We start from the raw sequence: 17,255 nt of genomic DNA, 5'->3' as shown, positions 1-17,255 counted from the left end.
AATTCAACACAGCGTGGCAATTGAATCAAAGGACCTCTTTCTCTGTTCAATTTTCTTTCATCTTTGCTACATTCATCTTCCTGGCCTCTTTCCCTCTGATCCCTCCTCCTGTTCTGCACTTCTAAAGATGTTTGTTCTCCGTCGCATTCGGAGCTTCGGCTTGAAAATGCGACCACATTGGAACAGATCGACGCTGAAGAAAAGCCTCCAAAATGATACCCAGGATGAGGCTCAAACCAGATGTTCAATCCGAGACGGCAAACTGATATCATTTTTGCTTTCAGTGGAAACGTCCCGAAGCGAACATCGAGGATGATGCTAGCCTTCACGGCCAATCGCTTCCGATTGGCCCCCTGAGCCGGCTTCCCGTCTCCGGCCGCCGCCGGCCGGCCTGAACGTTATGCTTTTGACAACGCAGCTCGGGCTCACCGTAACGCGATCAGTCAGCGGGCGGGACCGGAGACGGGACGTCGCATCGCACAAACTCGCTCGCATTCACTTACGACACCATCACTGAATCTTAGATCTTTTTCCGTGACGACCCCGGGAAGAATTTTCCTTGCGTGAGGATTTTTTTCTCCTGCCTAACATTCCATTTCTGTAAAAATGTGACCATGGAAGAATCGCTATATCGACATTGTGAAAATTTCCGTAAGAGGCATTTGGGTCATTTCGGCTCAGCCTCCTAAAATGTCACCTGAGTTGCGTTCGTTGACATTTTTTCCAGATAGAGTCAGACAATAATCCCAAAATGCAACATTTCCTCCCATTGCACTGAGCAGTGGCTCCCATCAAGGCTGTGTACTGAGTCCTCTTCTGTACTCCCTGTACACATACGACTGTACACCGACCTGCAGAGATGAGGTCAACAAACTGTCTTCGTGGTGCTTGGTGAACAATCTCACACTGAACACCATGAAAACTAAAGAAATAATCCTGGACTTTCGCAAACACAACACAGATCTGGCCCCACTCCTCATAAATGGAATATGTGTAGACAGGGTCCAGTCCTTTAAATTCCTGGGGGTCCACGTCACGGACAAGCTCTCCTGGTCTACAAACACCACGGCAGTAGTGAAAAAGGCCCAGAAACGACTCCATTTCCTCAGGGTACTCAGGAGGAACAACTTGGACACTAAGCTTCTGGTGACCTTCTATAGAGCCACTGTGGAGAGCATCCTGGCATACTGCATTACAGTGTGGTACGCTGGAAGCAGGACAGCAGACAGAAAGGCCATGCAGAGAGTGATTAACACTGCCCAGAAGATCGTTGGCTGCTCTCTGCCCTCACTGGAAGACATTGCCAGCCCTCGTTACCTCAGCAGAGCCAGGAACATTGTCGGGGACCCATACCACCCTGGTCACAACCTGTTCCAGCTGCTGCCATCTGGCAGACGCTACAGGTCTTACAAATTACAGACGAATAGGCTTAAGGACAGTTTTTTTTCCCACATCCATCAGGACTCTAAACTTGCGGTAGCATGACACACAATCCCTTCTGTGTAATAACTTCGGGGTGATATAACATGAAAAGACGTTGGGCGGTGATCTGCCTCCTACTGGCTGACTGAAGGTAAGTGAGGAACAGTGAGAGGTAAGTGCGATGTATCCATCACGGCAGAAAGCCAACGAGTCTGAAATCATCACTTATTTGGGTCTTTTGCCGGGAAAGCGCACCTTATGGAGAAGCACTACCATTTTCGTCATACGCAGCTAGGTATGATGATAATTAGGCTTTTTGTCGAGTCAATGATGATGACGAAGCCTATGTCCGATTATTATTATTATTATTATTATTATTATTATTTGAAACATCAAAAAGGTCAGTTTTTGCAGAAAACCGATTCCTTTCTGATGTCACGTGGTTAAAAGAAACTTCAAGTTGACTTTTCTTGTTCAACACATAATTCAAGTATTTTCTATCAACAACAATTGTGGCTCAGCTGTGAGGAGTTGGCGTGGAGATGGTGTTTGTGTGCAGAAGTTGCCACAGCGACAGCAGCCTGGCAATTCCCTGGATAGGTGGGTTGAGGAGGCTGGCGACAAGGATGCACCTGCACACGCACGATCATTGCTAGTTGTCGATACCTTTTCGATATACGAGCGTTTTTTTTTCTCAAACTGATGTTACTCCCAATACTTGAAAAGAAAGGCACGCATTTGAAAATTCATTTTCAACACCGCCTATCTTTGCCAATCCCTGCATACTTTCGGGAGAAATTCAGACTAGACCCTCGACTGGTCGCCAGTCATTCATAGGGCGCACATAGAAACATGGAACCATTCGCACTCACAATCACCGAGTGGGATTTGATCCCAAGATCCCAACATCTGAGTCAGGTGAAAGAACCACTGCACCAGTGGGCAGCTAATTTGAAACTTTTACCATTTTCCTTTTTCACCCACAAAAAAATAAATAGTAATAATTTGGGCCAACCAAAATTCGTCCATATACCTTTTCATATCATGTAGTATGTATTTTGGCGATACTAGTTTAAACAACCATAATTTGTGTTGAAAGTCATAAAACTAAATTTCTTTTATCGACGTCCACTTTTGTTTGTTTGTTTTTTTCACTCTGATTTTGGTGTAAATAATCTATGCAACACGTGTCCACGCCCACAATTCCGAATTTCCTCCAATGTAAAAAGAGAGTTCGGTTCGGGAGGATGACCCATCATCGAGATCAGCTGTGGGAGTGAGGGGCGGGTTTGGTAGCGACATTTGTGACCATTTGTCTCCAGTGCGTGCGTGCGTGCGTGCGTGCGTCCGTGCGTGCGTTCGCGTTTGACGGACGGGTGAAGCTAAAGGCAGCACGCCGTGGATTTGTGCACCTTGGCTCATTTCGATCTCCTCTCTTGTCCTTGTTTTTTTGCCTTTTGGAACTCGGACACGATGGATTACCGCGCGTGCGTACTTTTGCTGCTCTCCGGCATTGCCTGCGCGTGTGGTGGCCAATTTCCCGACGCCCGCATGTGAGTACCAAAGTGACATTTGCTTGTTTTCATGTAAATAAATATTCCTAAATAGAGAGGAGGACACGCAACTTGTGAAACGTAATATATTTTTAGGGGGTGGCTAATCTTTGCACTCAAATGTTTGTGGGTGTTTGCTGGCGTTGAACTTTATCTAAACCCTTTTTTTGTCATTCACGCATGTATGTACTCAAATTTTAATGCAAAACATGATTTTTGGGTGCTTTATTTCTGTCCTAAAACCTGTAAACACAGGTTTTTTTAAATGGTTGTTGTGACTTGTAAGAATGCACACTTGGGACATGGTTTTAATAGGGAGCTCAAATGTGCTACTTTCAAGGGAAAATCTTAGGAAAAAAAGGAACTGTGATTTTTCTCTTTTTTTGGGACCCATGAATAATATACACACAAAAAGAGAGTGGAAAAGTAGCCAGAGCTAATTGTATCCTAATAATAGTTGTCCTAGCCCCTATTGAGACTTTATTTTTTTTTTTGTAATGTTTCAATGAGACACAAAAATAACCAGCTATCATTTGGGATTCCAAACCGGCCGAGAATGTTTGAATCAACAGTTTGTTTCTTTGAAATGTTGCCCATGATTCCAAGACGCCGCCGCCGCCGCCGCCGCTCCGTCCTCTTCCTCATCGGTAATGGGGTGCCATCGTGGCACTCAGCCTAATGATGGCCCAGCCCCAATACGATGATGTCAGACTTGCAGAGTATATTTCGCTAAGTGGATTGATCCAAGGCCACTCAACATGGCCGCTTCTACCTCCCCATTATTATTAGGATGTCGATTTTGACACTGCTCTGCCTAGAAACAATTTAGAGGAAGAGCTGCCGCCAAAGACGACTTTCAAAAGTTTGACATCTTTTCACATTTATACTACTCTCAATCACAAATACGACAATAGAATTTTATCTCTCATGACGCCAAGTCCATTTTTCTCAATTTGAGGAATATTCATTACCTGCAGTGCTTGTATGTCAGACTGATCATTTCTGACAAAAGGAAGCGACCTTGTGACCTTTGCGTGTTGCCGAAATGGTAACGTATTGATTTTCCCCGCAAAGCAAGAGCTGATCTTCTACGTCTTCTCTCTGACATTTCAAACACACACTTTATTTATTTATATTTTTAAGGCTAACTCGATTTCATGCTCAGCTAAAGAGCCATGCCTCTCTGTTCGCTGTCTTGTCTCCAGCGATCTAGTCCGTAATGTGAGGAGGCACTTTATACGAGCATGGCATTGGACGAGGCCCGACCGCGCTTTAAAAATGGCGACAGGAAACCAAAGGTGAAAATGGGAAAAGAGCGTACATGTCAACTGGATTTTTGATTGGCAGAAAGTCTGCCCTCATTCATTTTTTTCCTTTTTTTATTTTATGTCTGATGAAAGGTTTTCACCAACCGATTGAAGAACTGAACCTTTATTTGGTAAAGAATTAGCAACCCAAAGTGGACTTTCTCCCCCTCCCACTTTAATCCCTTTTGCCTCGTCTCGACCTACTGGGATTTATTTAGACACGCGCCTGTATTTGGGGGAAGGGGAATACACGCTATCCCTCCGAAGGGGAAACGGACAGGAAGTTGTGAGCTTTTAAAGTTTCTTTTTGCCAGATTTTTATAGGAAGCAACTTGTGTGTGTGTGTTTGTGTGAGTAGCTCACATCCCCTTCCAGCTCGTGGGGAATTTTTCCACTTCGTTACCAAGGCAACCAGGGGAATGGCTAGCAGCTGTTTGGTTGGCAGGCCTGTCCAGTGCACAAAGCACATCTGTATACGACGCTATTCTAGTAAAGCAATTCTTTGGATGGCAAACGTCATTCGGGAAGTACTTTTGCTTGATTTTTTTTTCCTTTAAAGGGATTGAAAAAAAGTTTGGTCATGTGCATCCCAGGGGAAATAATCTTTTTTTTCCATGAAAATAATAGACACATACTGTATTTTCTCGCATATTAGCTGCCTCAGCGTATAAGCCGTACCCTTAAAATTGCCTTAAAATTGTTGAATTTTAATATTTCTCTCGTAGAAGCTGCCCCCTGATGCACAATTTTCACCTCCACATTCATGGTTTTAATAGGGAGTACAAATGTGCTACTTTGAAAGGAAAATCTTTAGAAAAATCATCACGCGTGGTATTTCGGAGTTACTTATGAATCGAAAGGATCGTCTGCTGGATTGCACATTATTTGGGTCAATATCATAAGGAAGTTAAATTCAATAAGGAAGTCACGTGAGTAGTATAACCAGAAAGTGTGTCCGTAGCGATCTAGTTTGTCGTCCCTAGGTAAGACGGTGGCGCCCTGAGCGAACAATGGCAGGCACAAATAAGTGAGTTTTTTCACATTTTATGCAAGATACGTTTTTTTTTCTTCTTGAATTTCATTCATAGACGTCAAAATAAATTTGTCTTGCGTTATGGCAGTTTCGTGCATGTCCAGTCTAATTTATGCGAATATGAGCCGTACCCTTGATTCAGTCATTTTTTTAGCGACAAATATGGCGTATATGCGAGAAAATGCGGTAATTCAATTTATAGGTTAAAACATGCAAAGAAAAGCCACTCATTTTTGAATCCCAGTACAATTTTACTTCATCTGAGATCGTCCTGCCTACGCCTCACACAATTAAAGAAACTAGCTTTAATGGAAGCAGGAATTGAAATTGACTTCATTTTAGTCTCCGGCAGTGAAAAGAGAAATAGAGCCTGTCTATTTTCTTAGCTATGTTGATGTCCATTTTTCCGCTGATTTTCTCTCCAAAATATCCTTTGAGTAAATTAAAGCTATTATAGGCCTAATATCTACTCGAGCGCATCCCATTGAGGCCCTCGAGGTATTAAGTGCTTGAAATATCTCTCAGGTGCTTATGGGGTGTGCAACACAAAAGTGCGCTCTTGACTTGTGTGTGATAGCTTTGCTGAGGGTCCCCATTATGGAGTGGTCCTGGCGTTTTAGTAGTAGCACTCAGGCAGCAGCCACTGTTGCATTAAAGTGAAGGTAAATTTGACGTTTTGGCCCAAGGGGGGGTAAATTGCGATGGCAGATTCGGTAATCTATTTATATACGCATGTGGAAATTGCCTCTGTGTGTGTGTGTTTGCTACATTTTATTTTTATAACTCTGACATAGGGGAGGGGGTTATATTTTTATAAGTTTGACTATGTTCTCATCACTATGCTGTCAGAATATTCAACGTTCATACCTAAATGATCGGAAATGTCAGATTTATACTTTGAACTTCGCGCCGGGAAATCGGGGAGAGCATCGTTTGTTCCGTCTGGGAAGATAACGAGGCCGGTAAAGGCGGCAATTACCGTGTTATTGACCACGATACAAAAGATGGATGTTGGCAGTGGTCCGTGTTGATTAAACGTGGCGCGTTTTCCTGAAAACTTTTGTATTTTATCTTGGCTTCAGGATATTGTTTTCTTTTAAATGGAAAGGTCAGAGTGGTGAGAAGCTCTATGCTGCCGCTACGCAGGTTGCTGCCTGTGTACTAAACCTCGCGATCTGAGCTCGTTTTAGCGATTTAGCCACTGACTCTGCTACTTTCATCCCTAACACTCTTCAAGAACTGACAAGACGTCTCAGTTAGGATCACCGGACGAGGATTTCAGATTTTGGACCGGCCCCTGCAGGAGCTAGCTGGAAAGTAAAAATAGTTTACTGTGTTTATGACGTCAAGGCATTGGACTCTTGAGTAGTATGAACTTGTTCAAGTGGAGTTTCCTAGGTTGGCTCATGATGGTCCCTAGAAGACATTTGAAGTGGGACAGTTGGCACTCCCAATTCAAGCAGGTTGAACATCTTTTACCATCAGTGGCACCAAGATGTGGTGCATGCAACCATATGCTCATTAGTCTCATCGCTAAAGTAGGATGCATACCCCTCCCCTCCTGTACACTAATTAGGCAAGATCACATAATTACCTGAAAAGCTTGTCTGAAAAGGCCACCCGCGCTGACAATTTTCCAAGCCGGTCAGTCATTGACTATTTGCGAGGCATGGAAATTCTAGACCAGCAGAAAAGTAGAAGGAAAATAATTGACAAGACGGCATGAGGGCAATTTTAGTTCATGGTATCGCTATTTTGGCCCACCCTTATTTACTCGTGTTATGATTCATTCCTGATCTATTTTGCCTCCAGATTGTCAAATAAAAGAAATGAAACAGGCCTCAGATGCTTCATGAGTGGGCGTCGTTAGTGACTTAGTGACAAACGCGTGAGCAAAAAGACGCCTTGAGGCCTGCACGCTCCAATGACTTTCAAACGGACGCCTTGGAAGTTACTGCGAGCTCCGTCCCCTCGCACGTAGTCCTCACCGGGGAAGCAAACAATCGAAGAAAAAAAATGCAGTTTCCTTCGCCGCCGCCGCCCAAAGCCGAGCGGCGTTGATGGTTATTTGTGGAAGTGGCTAATTAGCCCACTCTAAATGGAGCCTAATTACACAAGAGCCTTGAGATATATCACATTTACCACCACAACATCTTGCCCGGAATATTTGGGGTCTTTTTTTCCCCGATAGTCTCAAATGAAAAAGCCGTCCCAAGCCCGGCACCGGCTCGACATCCAAACCTAATTCCGAGGTGGCACCAGGCAGAGTTATGTACCGACACAACTATCCAGCCTATATCTGACCCTGGCAACAACCAGCTGTCCCCCTGCAGGGCTAAAAATGGCCGGCTCGCGTTACGCTGTATTTGCTTTAAATGAGATAACATGGTCAGTCATGGGGTCCCGTGTCCCCTCCCTGAGCTGCTTCATTTATCTTGAAATAACTTTATCCAATTATCCTCCCGCTCTGTGTTGAAGGTATGCAAAAAAATTGTTACAAGAAAACATAATTCCCTTAAAAGTCTTGCTATAACTTCATGAATTATTCACTTTTTTTCCCCAAAATATTGCTATCAGGACAAGTCTCAGCCAATACCACGCATGTGTATCAGAATTATTGTCGGAAGGCCAAAAATGCAATTGGTGCAACAGCACTTAGCTTTTTATTCTTGTTAAAAATGTATAAATTATGTATTCATTGGCTGACACTGATGTATATTTTTTTTACCCAAAAAGACGACATTCTATCAGGACAGTATCAACCAATACACAGATATCAGTACCGGAATCGGTAAAACAGCATTTATTTAAGTCTATAGTCATTATAATATGGAGATATTCACTCATTGGCTGCCACTGACATGCTTTTTTCCCCCAAAACATGTTGTCTTGACACCATCAGATGATATCAGAATTGGTATGGGAAGTATGAAAATGGTAACGGTGCAACAGCATTGAGCTTTTTAGTCTTGCTGTCATTTCCTGAGTTATTCCGTCACTGGCTTAGGACAGACGTCAGCGAATGTGTGAAGCAAGAGGCAATTTCTTTACAGAAGAATATATTAGCAGCCGCGGGGTTTGACACTCTGCCGTCTATGAATAGCTCTCGTCTTTAACGCACGTGCAGCCTATTCACTTGAAACATGATTTCAGATCCCCCCTTCCATACTGTATACTGTCACATCAACAAATGTCATTCATTTCACTGGAGCGATGAATTAATTCAATGTATCCTTGCATGTGTGACCCCAGGATTAAAGAATGGGTGGATCAGATGCAGAACGACTTGGTCACCCTCACCGACAAGGCCAGCGGCATACACACCCTCACTCAGGTTAGTCGCCGCAACCGAGGTGTTCTATTTTCGGATGACGTTCACGCCAACGCTATATATAGGCGCGCCTCATTAGCGCTAATGCTGCACTTTTCCTCACCTCTTGTAAAGTACACTAATTGAAAAAGTCATCATGAAGTGGAAGAACAAGTCAGTGTTAAGGAATCATCATAAAACTGCCTTTGCCAGTAGATTTTTTTTTTACCGTGCCCGGATTCAACTTGCGCAGCATTCAAAGCGGACGAGGCCGGAACGATCGTTAAAGTTGGCCCAAAGATTGCCAGCTAGCTCCAGAAATTGTTTGGAGGGTGCCCAAGTCCCTCAGTGGAAAAAATCTGCAAAGAAAATGTATTAAAGGTGGAGTCAATTTGAACTTAGTCAAAAAAAATAGCTGATTTATTAAAACAGTCTCATTCCAACGACTACAATTTTCGTGAATGTATATTACACTGAATAATATTGCGACGGCATTGTTAAAAATGGGCTTTTCTGTGCGTTTAAAGGGCTTCTATATTTCCTGGAACAGGCAACTCGGTCATAGAAAAACCATGTAACAGTAAAAATACCGTCCGACGAATAACCTCAATCCGCAATGGAAGTCGCTCTTTTATTTTGTTCACAACCCGAAGGAATAACCAATACGTGCACTTGCCATCTTGAACGTGGGACATTGGAAAAAGCCTCCAGGCTGCAAAATAATTGGCTCGCCTTGGCATTTTATGCGCTTTGCTTTCTTTTCCTTTGCTCCGACACAATCGGCGACGCACTAAATGTCCTACAGGGTCGTGACGTAAACTGACTCTGCCAACGATGGTGTTGGCCGTCTCTCGCCATCAATGGCAGCTAGTACGATAACAGATGACCTAACTCAACCATTTTGTTTTCAGATCTACGAAAAACACAAAAATCACTTCAGTGTGGAGACCAATCCCATCGAGGAACTGGTGTCCACGGCTGCCGGGAATATCGAGAAATTGCTGGAAAGCCGTTCCAAAGCCCTCAAGGTCAGCACACACACAGAAAATGCAGTCCCCAAACTTGTTTTGGTCCTCAACCAGGTCTAAGCCTCGAAACTACCAATTACCAAATTTTCTCGCATATTAGCCAGGGAAAATCTTAACGTTTTATGCAAGATAAGTTAATTTTTTTATTTTTTTTATTTCATTTATAGACGTCCAAATTTTGTTTAGCGTTTTCTCTATTTTGAAATAAATGACCGTATCGGCCGCGTTGTCTTGCGTTATGGCGTTTCACCTTTGTCACCTTGCAGTTTCGTGCATGTCAAGTCTAATTTGTATTTAAGCCGTACCCTTGATTCAGTCATTTTTTAGCGACAAATACGGCGTATATACGAGAAAATACGCTACACCTGTTTCCATGGTTACCTCGTCGTCCAACCTGCGTCTAAGCATTTGATTGTGATTACGTTTCGATATTGCGTTGGCGCTACAGGGCCAACCGTTTGACTGAGTTATTTGTGGTGAATGTCACAATTTTTACGATTCTATTTTCGTCAGATGCTTCCCAAGGTCAATATTCCGATTGATCTCATCAATTATGAATGTCCTCCCACACGTTAATGCCTTAAAGCCAGTTGGCTCTCTACACGGCTAGTATCAAATCCACCTCTGACTCCTTTGACTCTGTTCTTATTTATTATTAAAGAGTCGCTCTTATCCAGTATTCTTTAAAGGCCCTGTGGTTAACATCAGCCGGCAGGATAAACTCCCAGTTAGGACGCACCTTTAACTCATTGGCTGACGTAACTGCAATCAAAGTCCTATCCATCGTCGGAGGTTGATTTCAATATCAATATGTAAATCCTTTACCATTTACCACAACACGTGACCATCTAATGACTGGTGACTTTTTAAATTCATTGGCGGCTATTGATGGCGGTCGACATTCGCTCCAATTTGACTGGGCCCGGTCAAGTTGGATCGGACGTGAATCATCGTCAGCGGCGTTGGAACATGATCATTTGATGCTAGCCGTCCTAGTTCAAATAGATTTAACGTCTATCGCTGTTAACGGTAGTTTAAAAGTGCACTCCAAATCATCCAAATGCCTGCACTTGTCAGATTTGCCATCTGGAAAACAAAACAAACACTGAAAATTCTATCTTGGAACGCTCACTTTTTGTCTGTGATTTCGGTTGGGATGTCACAATCAGACGATCGTACCAAGCATTCAAATGCTACGCTAGTATGCCAGCCTACTCGAGAACAGAAAACCTATGCGTATACCATGCTAGCAGACTTTTACAATTCAGCATCTTTTTCTGGTTCTGACGTCATCGTCTGTTTGGAGATTCGGGAGGGCAAAAGCAGCTGAGGAAGGAACAAAATATGGTCTGCCATTGTTTTAAAATTCCCTTTTTAAGACCTTCCTTTTGTCTTTGAGGCAAGCTGAAGGTTATTTCACTCACTCACGGCTCCTGTTGAGCTCACCTTGTGCAATCGCTGCACCCTTTTGGGAACCCTGCCAAGAGCGCCCACGCAGCCCAAGACTGAGATGTCAGACAAATAGGAGAGCAGACAGACCAAGACGGGCTCTTTGAATAATGACCAGGGTTATTTTAAGGTCTCGGATTGCATTAGGGCTGGCAGTCGATCCGAAAAAAAAAAGCCTTTGGCCGGGCCGCGATGGATGCCGCCGACATAACGCCTCTTCATCTCCCAGATGTGGCGGGTTACCGTGACAACCCGTCCATCGCAAACACGCCGAATCCACCCCTCGCCGATTAATCGGCGGTGAAGTTTCCTTCCAAATCCTCGCCGCCGCACTTTGGTGTTCATTAGGGCATCGCCTAAGTTGAGTATAGTGGCGCGTAATTACAGAGGAGTCATGGATCCCCGCCACGTGTGTGTTATTAAACTGACGCGTTGTGAGTCGTCGCACGCTGCCATTGGAAAGCTTTAATCGCGGGCTGTACTATGCGTGCATTGCTTTTAGCGCGTCGCTAACGCGCGAAAATTAGAGATGTGACAAACATGTTGCCATAGCAGCTGTTTGGGGGGGGGGGCTTTGAACTACAAACGGGTGGCGTTTATACTTGCAAGTGGTCTTTCCTGCGCAGCTTGGCTTTACAGTGGTACCTCGTCATACGACCGCTCGTCATACAAAATGCTCGTCTTACGGGGGAAATTTCGATCGAATAATTCGCCCGTTATGCGGTCAAAATTTCGTGATGCGACCAAGCCAGGTCTTTTTTGCATATCTTTCGTGTATAACAATATTTACGAGCACGGAACTAATTAATTCAGACGAGTTTATCATACGACCAGGAAACGCACAACGCGCACGCAAAAAGAGGGCTTTCTGGGTAATGAAGTATACTCGTGCACACAACACCCATAGGCAATGGCAACCTTTCTCAGAATAAAACTTCATTACCCACAATCACTACGTGGGAAGCTCAGCTATGTCATTTCCTGTTATTCTTTCTTAGGAAAGGTCCCGCGATCGTTCCTTAAAGACTATTTCTCGTTGGCAAGTGGTCGTGCGTTATCCTATTGTGAGGACATTTGTGTGCATCATTTTGGGAATATTTTGAAGGCAATACAACAGCAAACAGTCCATCGATAGCGAACGTGAGGGCGGAGGCGTGGCAAACCGCCAACCCGAAAAACGAAGGTAACAAAAGATTACAACAAAATTAGAATTCAGTTTTGTGTAAAGTTACATTAAACGTATGTTTGAGTGTCTGTATATATTAATCCAAGTTCATTTAAATTTGTTTGTTCCGTTTACGAGTGCGTTGTCGTGGAAAAAAAAAAAGGAACCCCCCGCCCACGCCCCCAAACGTCTCTGTCTCCCGTCGGCGAAATCTGCCCAATTTTAGTTAGATTAAACACATGTTATTACTATTAAACCACTAGTTATGTGTTACTTTGTTAATAGATGGCGAATTAGAAGAAATAAAAAAAAATTCCAATCCAATATCCTGGTTTTGGTGTTTTTTCAGAGAGCTGGAACGAATTAATTTGTTTTCCATTCATTTCAATGGAAACCGTCCGCTCGAGTTACGAGAATCTCGTTATACGAGCTCACTTCCGGAACGGATTAAGCTCGTATCTCGAGGTACCATTGTATTTCATTTGAATGCTGCTGACATCCCTCCGTGTCAATGTCTGTCTGTGCGCGTTTTGATTGGCCGGCCGAGCCGTTTTACATGGAAGTGGAACACGGGTTTCATGAGTGAGGGAAACAAACAAACCGCTCAAGGGACTCGGCATGGCTCGCCGCGGTCTTCGCGGATGTCTTGTTAAATTGCACGCGACGACTGATTGAATAATTCATCTATTTTTTTTCTTCATAATTTTCTAATCTCCCAATCCACTCCCAAACGGCCATCAGCTCTGCGTAACATTTAAACGGTGTGTAGACACGGGATTCCAGAGCTTCCCGTGGGAAATTAATAGTACGCCGCTTTTATGGAGCAGGTACAGATTAAAAGATAGGCGCGTTATAAACCATTTAACCAAGTCATTATGCCCGAATATGGGAGTGTGTGCAATTGGTGTACAGGGAAAGGATTTAATTATAGTACGCAGCGAGTCCCGTTTTACACTCGCTGGCCAATGAGAGCACTGCGTGCAAAAAAAATACAGTTTGTTGTCTTTTAGAGGCTGGCAACAGAGGCGGAACTCCTTCAAAAATTTCACGCATGGCAAGTAAACAGCGAGGTGAGTTTTGGGGAGTTCATCTTGAAATATGGTATTGTGTATCTGTTCATTAATATTCATTGTCCTTTCATGAAAAAAAAAAAAACTCATGACGTCTTTCAGTGAGACACGACGTGTCTGTCAAAGATCACCAGGCTAAATTGAATTTTGTACGTTTCTGCTAGTGACGAGCTCAAATTCACTGGAAAAGTATAGAAAGAATCAGATGACTGGACGCCCAAAGTGTCCCGTTTTGGGGTAGTGAGGTCAAAGGTCAGGGTCTGTCAGTTTAGTTTTTTTTAAAAGCTGGAAACAATGACATCAAAATAATATCATACTGATGAAAATGATGTCGATGTAGAACTTTTTTTTAGGTTCTATCCTGAATATCTGGGAACCAATGACAAAGTACATTTTGCCACTTAAAAGTTTAGTTCATTAGCTTTAAGGAATTGCAATCGCAAATGTTTAGTCAGTTGTTGCTCTAATTTCCCTCTTGTCCCGCTTCCTTTCCAAGCCCGAGAAAATCATCTACTACAACGCCAAAGACGACGTGAGTACACGTTAAAGTCCGCCGCGGCTTTATGTTGAACTTTGACTGGCGCCGACGCGTCAACGGCGCTCTGGGCTCGCCAACCCCCGCGGCCTCAGACGTCATCTGTCGCCTCGGATGAGCCACCGTCGCCGTGTCGTTCCCGTGTGCTGTCGCAGTGGGAAAGCGGCGCGCACACCCACAGCGCAACACTGTCACTCTGTATTCAAGTGACATAACACATACACTTGCCTGGCGTTTCAATTTCTCAAGATTTGTCTGTATACACTTAGAGTTTACTTGAGTAATGTTACAGAAATGGAGTTATCATTTTGAAATGACATTTATCTTTTAAAATATTCTTGTTTTTCTCTTTTTTTGCGATTGAAAATATAAAACGGATCAATAAATTCATACAAAGGCATTTTCGATTTTACAAAAAAATTGTCTTCCCAACATTTTTTTATTAAGCGGACGTTTTTAATTAAGTTGATGGAAAAAAAAGGACAATTTTGAGACTGGTTTCTCTCAACATTTCATACCTGTCAACCTCTGCCGATAACTGCCCTTATAAATGATTATGATTCCCCTTACAAACCCCCAAAAAACCTTACAAACACCGTACGAGTCGTACGGTGTTTGTAAGGTTTTTTGGGGGTTTGTAAGGGGAATCATAATCATTTATAAGGGCAGTTATCGGCAGAGGTTGACAGGTATGACATTTTATTGACTCAGAGTAGATGACAAAAAGACTAATGAATGAATCATGGCAGCTCTATACAGTCAAAATGGTGGGACGTCCAAGTTGATCTATTTCCTACGGGTTGACTGACATAAGAGAATGCTTTTCAACTTTTTGCCTGGTTCTTTTTGCTCAGCTCAATCAGACGGAGAAGAAGAACCGTTACGTTCCCGAGGACTTCCAAGAGGACCCCGACTTCCAGCGCCTGGTCTCGTACAACACCACAGCCGTCCACATTCCCACCGACATCTACGAAGGCTGTAAGTGCTGCCACCTCATCGTTTCTCGCCGTACTGGGCGCAGTTTGGGCGTTGTCAGGGTGGCGCTGCCTCCTCTCCTTGCCGTTTTGACATCACTCGGGCAAGCTGGAGTTTCCATGGCGACGATGTCACTAAGACGTCCGTTAATTAATTTACGATGACTTTTTCTAGACCCAGCTCGTGTCCTTGTTGGCATTTATTTATTTTTTACGGATGTCACCCTGGCACTTTTCCCGCTTTTCTCCTCAGCTAATCATCTTCTCCAATCACGGCTATTAATAGAGAAGACGAATTCGACCCCCCTTCGCCATCGTAGTGGCGCTTGATTGGATTCTGTTTTCCCTCCTGATTCATCTTCTCTGACGGCGTGCGCGTGTCACGTTCCTCGTGCGGCGCCCGTCCTTTGCCCTCTCTGCTCATTAGGCAGATCGACGCGGACGGGCGCCATCGAAGGAGGGGCTCGGCACGCCCCGCGGGCGCGTATCTGATGCCCGTTTGCGCCGACACTGCGTGGCACCTGTCAGGCCGAGGTGGGCGCGCGGTGGTGATGCGCGGCGATACTGTTACGCCGCCGCCACGTGCTCTTGATTCGGTTCCCCGTAACGATTCCCGAAGCGTGGATATTGATTTTCCCTTGGTCCGTGTCCGCTTTTATTTGGCACCAAGGCTTATGCATGAAAATCAGGACACCTCCTGGAGGTGACAAATTGAAACATGACCAAAACATCCTATTTAATTTTTTTTATCCATTTTTTTAATTTTTTGTTACAGCTATGGTTCTTGTTGTTGTGGATACTTACTTTGAATACCTATTTGTCTGTTATTCGCGAACCTCTCGTTTTGAAACTTGGTCGCTGGATAGCATATGTCAGCATTTATCAATCCTCAGAGCACTTATTTTGGGGTGATTAATTTCCGAATTATCGTTAGAATTCAGCCGGTATAAAGCAGCCTTTTGCCGGCGCAGCACTTGGACTTCTTAGTGCCAGTATTGCCTGTAAGTTACACGTTAAGTAGTAGACGGCAGCAATCTCGAACTGAAAATAAACAAAAATATTGGGACAGTATTTTTTTTTCCAATCTTGTCTGTTTCATTTGTGACTGTAATTACACTTTTTTTTTTGACCAACCTTTTGGGGACACTTGACAAATTTGTTCCCTTTAGTTTTCAACAGTCACGTTTCTTTGAACCTTGTTAGATGGAACTGTAATTCTCCACCTTTGGCATCGGGTAGAGCGTTTTCTTTCTTTCTTTCCACATGTTTGGAATCATTTTTTGGGGACTCCGCATCCATAGCCGATTAGTGCTGAGGGTGTGCGCGGGAGTTGAAATTGTGAGCGTTTATCACATTGTGAAGCACGCTCGGCTCCATGGGGAACATTTCAAGGAGGGGCCTCTGGTGGTTTTCTCCCCTACAAAGCATGGAAAATCAGCCTGGAGGATTCCCTACAGAGTCAAGTGGGAGTCTTGGATCCAAAAGATGAGATTCTACTGCAATTTATAGCCGGCGCTACTTGTTTGTGTGAATGCTCAACCACTTTGCGTTTCTCGGCGACAACTATTTCTCTCTTAACCCATTGCGCGCCATTGCCAGCAATTGGTGCCCAATCCATTTTTGACTGGCAACCCATTCGTCACACTCGCTTCTACTTGTGTGTGCTTGTGTAATCCAGCCACCATCATTCTGAACGAGCTCAACTGGACGGAGGCCTTGGAGGATGTTTTCCGGAGAAACAAGGAAGAGGACCCCACGCTTCTCTGGCAGGTGTTTGGTTCTGCCACCGGGTTGGCTCGCTACTTCCCAGGTGAGCGCAAATCCGCCCTGTCGACCCCGACCGCGGCAATGTCGCGGCCCGAGCCCTTTGACGGACACTCTGAATCACGGCATTAGTGCCGCGTAAACGCCTCCGTCTTGTGACTTTTGGCGCCAGTGAGTCACTTTCTGACAAAGTGGCAAGCGCGATAACCTGACACTTTTCTCCTTGCCGCTGTCCATGCTTCAAAATGGTGACCCCAAAAGTCCAAAAGAATAAAAGAACGCGTCAACTGCCCGGGAGTCGGAGGCCACGCCGGAAAGCCAATGACTGTTTCTTTCTGTCAACACGCAGCTTCTCCCTGGTTTGACTCCAGCAAATCGGCCAATAAAATCGACCTCTACGACGTACGCAGGCGACCATGGTGAGTGGTGACCCCGACGTGCGGCCGGGAAGCAAAAATAAAACATGTAAATGTCGTGCCGTTCCCCGCCAGGTACATCCAAGGAGCGGCGTCGCCCAAGGACATGCTGATCCTGGTGGACGCGTGAGTGAAAAGCTTAGAATTCCGTTGGAATGAGCGCTTTAGGCTGTAACCCCGTGACCGCCGACCCCCGTGGGCCGGCAGCAAGGACACCGCGGCCATTTTA

At 44.4% G+C, this 17,255-nt stretch overlaps 1 protein-coding gene across 2 annotated transcripts in view; it reads left to right on the top strand.

The window, feature by feature from the left end:
• The first annotated feature begins 2,720 nt into the window (after nucleotides 1–2,720).
• Nucleotides 2,721–17,255, top strand: part of LOC144068825 (voltage-dependent calcium channel subunit alpha-2/delta-1-like) — a 34,821-nt gene continuing 20,286 nt past the window's right edge. For both annotated transcript variants that reach the window (XM_077593669.1, XM_077593668.1), the window contains exons 1-9: nucleotides 2,721–2,975; nucleotides 8,568–8,649; nucleotides 9,537–9,653; nucleotides 13,278–13,337; nucleotides 13,834–13,869; nucleotides 14,727–14,850; nucleotides 16,525–16,656; nucleotides 16,960–17,029; nucleotides 17,102–17,152. In XM_077593669.1, the coding sequence (XP_077449795.1) occupies nucleotides 2,896–2,975; nucleotides 8,568–8,649; nucleotides 9,537–9,653; nucleotides 13,278–13,337; nucleotides 13,834–13,869; nucleotides 14,727–14,850; nucleotides 16,525–16,656; nucleotides 16,960–17,029; nucleotides 17,102–17,152 (752 nt within the window). In that variant the 5' untranslated portion in view covers nucleotides 2,721–2,895. The remainder of the gene's footprint in view (nucleotides 2,976–8,567; nucleotides 8,650–9,536; nucleotides 9,654–13,277; nucleotides 13,338–13,833; nucleotides 13,870–14,726; nucleotides 14,851–16,524; nucleotides 16,657–16,959; nucleotides 17,030–17,101; nucleotides 17,153–17,255) is intronic.

Source organism: Stigmatopora argus, chromosome 23 (assembly GCF_051989625.1).
Source record: "Stigmatopora argus isolate UIUO_Sarg chromosome 23, RoL_Sarg_1.0, whole genome shotgun sequence".
In the NCBI taxonomy this organism is placed as follows: Eukaryota; Metazoa; Chordata; class Actinopteri; order Syngnathiformes; family Syngnathidae; genus Stigmatopora; species Stigmatopora argus.
This window is presented reverse-complemented; position numbering and strand designations above follow the sequence as displayed.